The following is a 5,000-nucleotide window of genomic DNA, read 5'->3' as shown; positions in this document are numbered from 1 at the left end:
AATAACATAATTAAAATTGCATATACCGATTCTTTCAATTCGTAATGATGAAAATATTGGAATATTAGGTCCTATTTGATCTGGAATCCAAGGCACTGAAGTTATCTGTCGTGAAACATTAGAGTAGGTGAACACGTGGTAGGATGAAATATATGAAAATATATTTTAATGTTAATTTAATTATATTTTGACTGGAATAAACATTATATAAAAAGAATAGTTTACGAAGTGGTTGATGATCCACATTGTTAGAATTACTCAAATGGATTAGCGGGCGACCTTTTTTTTTTTTTTTTTTCTCTGAGAATCCACTTTGTTATACCGCCTGCTCGTACAGCATAGAGCTGACAAATTTCTTTTAATAGATAGGTAAAATATCTCAAATATAACCAGCTAACATCCGTTCTTTGCAGTGAATTTTGATTTGTAGGCTTATCTTTGATTAGGATTTTATTTATAATCTCTAACAAGAAAAATATTTTAGTGTTAATCGTTGAGAATATTTTGAAAAAATTGATACGACCTGTTAAAATTGTTAAAATCATGACCTGATAAATATGATAATATTGTCAATATTCATTTCCTTTGGGAGATTCTTTTTCTATAAGATAATAAAAATGGTTATCAGTAATTTTATTAATTACATTATTTAAACTACATTTAAATTAGAGTTAATTATTCATTTCAATTCACTTTACGTCAATGAATTTACGATAGTGATCATTGCATAATGATTATTGCACTGAAGTTTTATTCTCAACGAGAAAAATCGTTGCTATTCAATGAAAGTATTTTTCCTTAAGTATAGAATAGGACAGGTAGAGATAGGTAAAAATGTAACTTCTTTTTTCTCTTAGATCTTTCTATAATTCTAAAGCTCTATTGATGTATATTTATTTATTTCTGCAGGTTATTATTAATTCATTTACTTGTATATATATGTGTACTAATATATAGAACTACCATATATATATATATATATATATATATATATATATATATATATATATATATATATATATATATGAATTTGTATATATGAGTATATATATTAATATATATGTTTGTAAATATATACACATGTGTATTTATACATACCGTATATACATAAATTGTATTGTGTTATATTTATATATGCATGTATATTATGTGTATATATTTATATGTATGTAGATATACATATATCATAAATGTATGTGTTTTATGTACACAGATGTGTATCTATGTGCACATGCACACCAATATTGATCTGTGTCCTTTTTTATTTGATGTTTTTACCATGGAAACCAAATTTTTTTTCTGCCAAGGAAATTTTTTACCCCAATTTTTTCTGCCGGCAGATTTTCCATGACGTTGCATTTCAGGTGAAATCTATTTTTCCAACGATGGGACTACAACGCCTATTTTCATGAAACAGTTTATCATTCGATGCCATTAATGAAATATCCAATTTTAACTGTTGCCTTTCAGGATATGTCACGTTGCTGGTTTTAGTATTTATTGCAATGCCTAGCTAATAATTGTATGTTTTATCTCATTTTAATATGACTGACAGTGAAGGCCCTCAGAGAGTAGGGCCAGGGTCGGGATGGTCCAGCAGTCGAAAAGAGAAAAAAAAAATAGTCTTCCTTTTCGAAGCTTGACCATCTTGATTCTGGTTCTTCGCTCTGGGCGTCTTCACGGATACTTTTTTTGGTCCTCATGATTTTTTCTACTATCATTTATGCATTTTGGTCCCCTAGTTATTAAGGTTATTGAGACCTCTTTTAATAAAACCTACTAACAACAAGGTTCGATAAGTGACAGGACATTGTTATTTACCAATATATATTCATATTTCAGTATTCTTTTGTCCCATTGATGCGACTACTTAATCAATGTCAGATGCAATTGCATGAAATATTATATACAAATATTGCACATGGAGTAGATACACTCAGGTTCCATCACTCTTAATCACTGCTGAATTATGCTAAAGAATGACTTAACTTAAATGTTCCTGTGGGTGGGGAAATATTTGCATCCTGTCAAAGGAGATCAGTTTTCAATTTCATTTTAAAAGCACAATGGGAGGTATATATGTATCACATCATTGTATTATGTTTTTTTTAATTTTTAGTGTTTGATTATTTTTATATCAAAATTCAAGTTTAAGTGTAAGTTAAAGTTAAGAATTAACTTTTAGAGAATTAAATGTTAGGTTGCCACTCTGTAGTTAAGGATAGAACAAGGCGACCTTAACTCTGGTCAACCTAAGTTGACCTTTGACCTTTTGAAGTCCCTGTTCTTTCCTTATCCGCAGAGTGTGGATTTTTTTCTTTCTGTTATATTTTGTTACTGTCAAAGACTATTATAGACAATAAGGACTTTGTGTCACTAAGATTTGTTTGAAATGGACGCGAAACACAGAGCCTAAACAAAGAGATAGAATCCAGGCTTGCCTCATTCCACCCTCGGTGGAAACGAAAATCGAAATTTAGCCTCTCTGGTCTTTTCCCGTAAGAATCAAAGTTGCAAGAAGTACTTTGTTTATTTGAAAATGGCCCCAGGAAATATTGCACGTGGGCAGTTTTAAAACAATATTTTGAAATAACGCTTCAGACAGATCTTTCTATCAGTTGACCCTTTGACCCATCTACCTTCGAGAGTGCTCTCTCTCTCTCTCTCTCTCTCTCTCTCTCTCTCTCTCTCTCTCTCTCTCTCTCTCTCTCTCTCTCTCTCTCTCAACCCTAAGAATTTTTTATGTAAAATCTTATGGGATTTCACCTTTTTACCTTACCCTTTACCTTTTTATTTTTTCCCCAAAGACAATTTTTTTTTTTTGAGACCATATCTTCCAATACTGTCCTCAATCTGTTTGAAAAAGAAGAGTCATCCGGACAAAAAACTGACCGAGGCATGCTTGGATGACTAGGCATATTGTTAAGCATCCATTTGAAAGAGATGTTAGTGTCGCCGAGACCTAATATGATTGTTGATGATGATGATGATGATGATGAATGCAGTAGTTAAATTTTACGTTTGGGAAAATTGTGCGTTGTTAAGTAGCTCTTGTGTTTGAGAGGGTCCTGTGATGGTATTTGGCTGTGTCTTCCTATGACAGCGGTATGACAATAATAGCAGCGGATAGTGTTGGCCAAACTGTGGATCTGAGGATGCTTCGCTCGTTCCGCGTCCTCAGGCCCCTCAAGTTGGTCTCGCGGCTGCCAAGTAAGTGTCCCGGGGACACGCTCTGCCTTCTACTACTGAAGCAACATCCGGTCCCTCCCCCCTCCCCCCATTGCTCGCTAGACAATAGTTACACCTTCGCTGTGGCGCTGTGGCGACGGTGGTGAACGTGGTGGCGGGGGGTGGCAGCAGATAGACACTTTTGGCATCACAGACACACAGACAGAAAGACACAGACAAAGACGGACGCAGACTGCTCGCTGCCCTCTCTCGAGAGGCGAAGGAAGGCGGCAGTATATTTTCAAAATTCAAACTCCATTCTTCCCTTAACGTGATGTATTTCTCCTTCAACAAAGTCATTCATTTTTTGCTTTAATTACACATTTGATGTACTTAAATGAGAACGCAGTATGGACCAGTACCACGTCCAAATTTGTGGCTAGTTTAGTGGCAGTGCTTGGTCGTGTATTGGTCATGCTGGGTTTTAGAGAATAAAATAAATGACCGCCATAAGGTAACATTACTTCGATGTTGGTCGATGAGGCATTAAGTTTTCAGTTATTAATTCGTTCAAGTTTCTTCCCTAATTTGTTTTTATTTTCTTTTTCCATAAATGATTGTGTTTTGCAAAGCAATTAAAATTTCCCTACATTTCAGCTTTTATATTGCCAAACCAAGTTACAATTTGATTTACATTTGGATCATGTTGTTTGATATATTTATGAAAGTACCTGCGTTTGTATTTGTGTTTTTCAATTTAAAAGCAAGAAGGGAAAAAAAATCTCAGAATTATAGTAAGAGAGATAACCATAGCAATAACCGACTCCCTGTAATGTTATCCTCATGGCGTTTGCTGTTATCATAGCATGGCCTTTCACATGGGCCTCCTCCTCTTGTGTTTTCCCTCCTTTGGAGTTATCCCGAAGGGATGACATGGAGTTTGTCATCTGTCTGTGGTGTCCTTTGCTTGCTGCCGATGTTCTGCCCCCCTGCTTCTGCCACTACTGCTGCTACTGCGCGGCTGCGTGCTGTGCTAGTGGGTAGCTCTCGGCCGCGTGATGAATGAGATCTCCTAGAACTGGTAAATAGACACTATGTAGATGTAGAGGCGAGAGAGGATCTTTTCATTGCTCTGTGGGGGAATTAGATTATCCAATATTGCTGTTCATTTTCAGTCAGTGTATTATTATTATTATTATTATTATTATTATTATTATTATTATTATTATTATTATTTCCTCTGTAGGGAGGACAGTGGACGCATGGGATCATATACCTATAGACCCTCATGGGAACAAATAGTCCTGGTTCCTGGTTAGTCATTCTATTGTTACTATCACTATAACTATTAGCTTTGGGTACATGTACTACTACCACTACTACTACTACTACTACTACTACTGCTACTACCAAATACTACTCTACTACTACTACTACTACTACCACCAGTTGATGATGATGATGATGACACAAATAGAAATTCTGTATCTCTGTCTCTCCATTTTGAGTGTCTGAGAATGATTTACTTTCTACTTTCTTAGCTGGTCCGAATGCATTATGAAACCTGTAGACCATTGACTGACAAACTATAGGTATATAGGTATATAGATCACAAAGTAGTAGTGCCGACGAATATTAGTGGAATCAAATTTTTACCTTTAACAATTTTCTTTAACTAACCCGCTATTCGCAGCCTTCGCTTATTTTGTAATCATGGTAGACGGAGTAGTCGTGCAGGCACTACCAAGCAACGTGTGTTATTTATTGCCCTTGTTGTCCTCCCCGGGGGTACTGTATTGCCCCTCTTTCTTTTTTTTTTTATACCCCGGGTC

General features: G+C 35.3%; 1 protein-coding gene across 3 annotated transcripts in view; it reads left to right on the top strand.

Moving 5' to 3' along the window:
* cac (cacophony) overlaps positions 1-5,000 on the top strand; it is a 360,232-nt gene that overhangs the window by 23,489 nt on the left and 331,743 nt on the right. For 2 of the 3 annotated variants that reach the window (XM_068348244.1, XM_068348245.1), the window contains exon 3: positions 3,104-3,210. The exons of the other annotated variant lie outside the window; for it this stretch is intronic. In XM_068348244.1, coding sequence (XP_068204345.1) covers positions 3,104-3,210 — 107 coding nt within the window. The remainder of the gene's footprint in view (positions 1-3,103; positions 3,211-5,000) is intronic. 3 annotated transcript variants of the gene reach the window in all.

This window comes from Palaemon carinicauda, chromosome 24, assembly GCF_036898095.1.
Source record: "Palaemon carinicauda isolate YSFRI2023 chromosome 24, ASM3689809v2, whole genome shotgun sequence".
NCBI lineage: Eukaryota > Metazoa > Arthropoda > Malacostraca > Decapoda > Palaemonidae > Palaemon > Palaemon carinicauda.
This window is presented reverse-complemented; position numbering and strand designations above follow the sequence as displayed.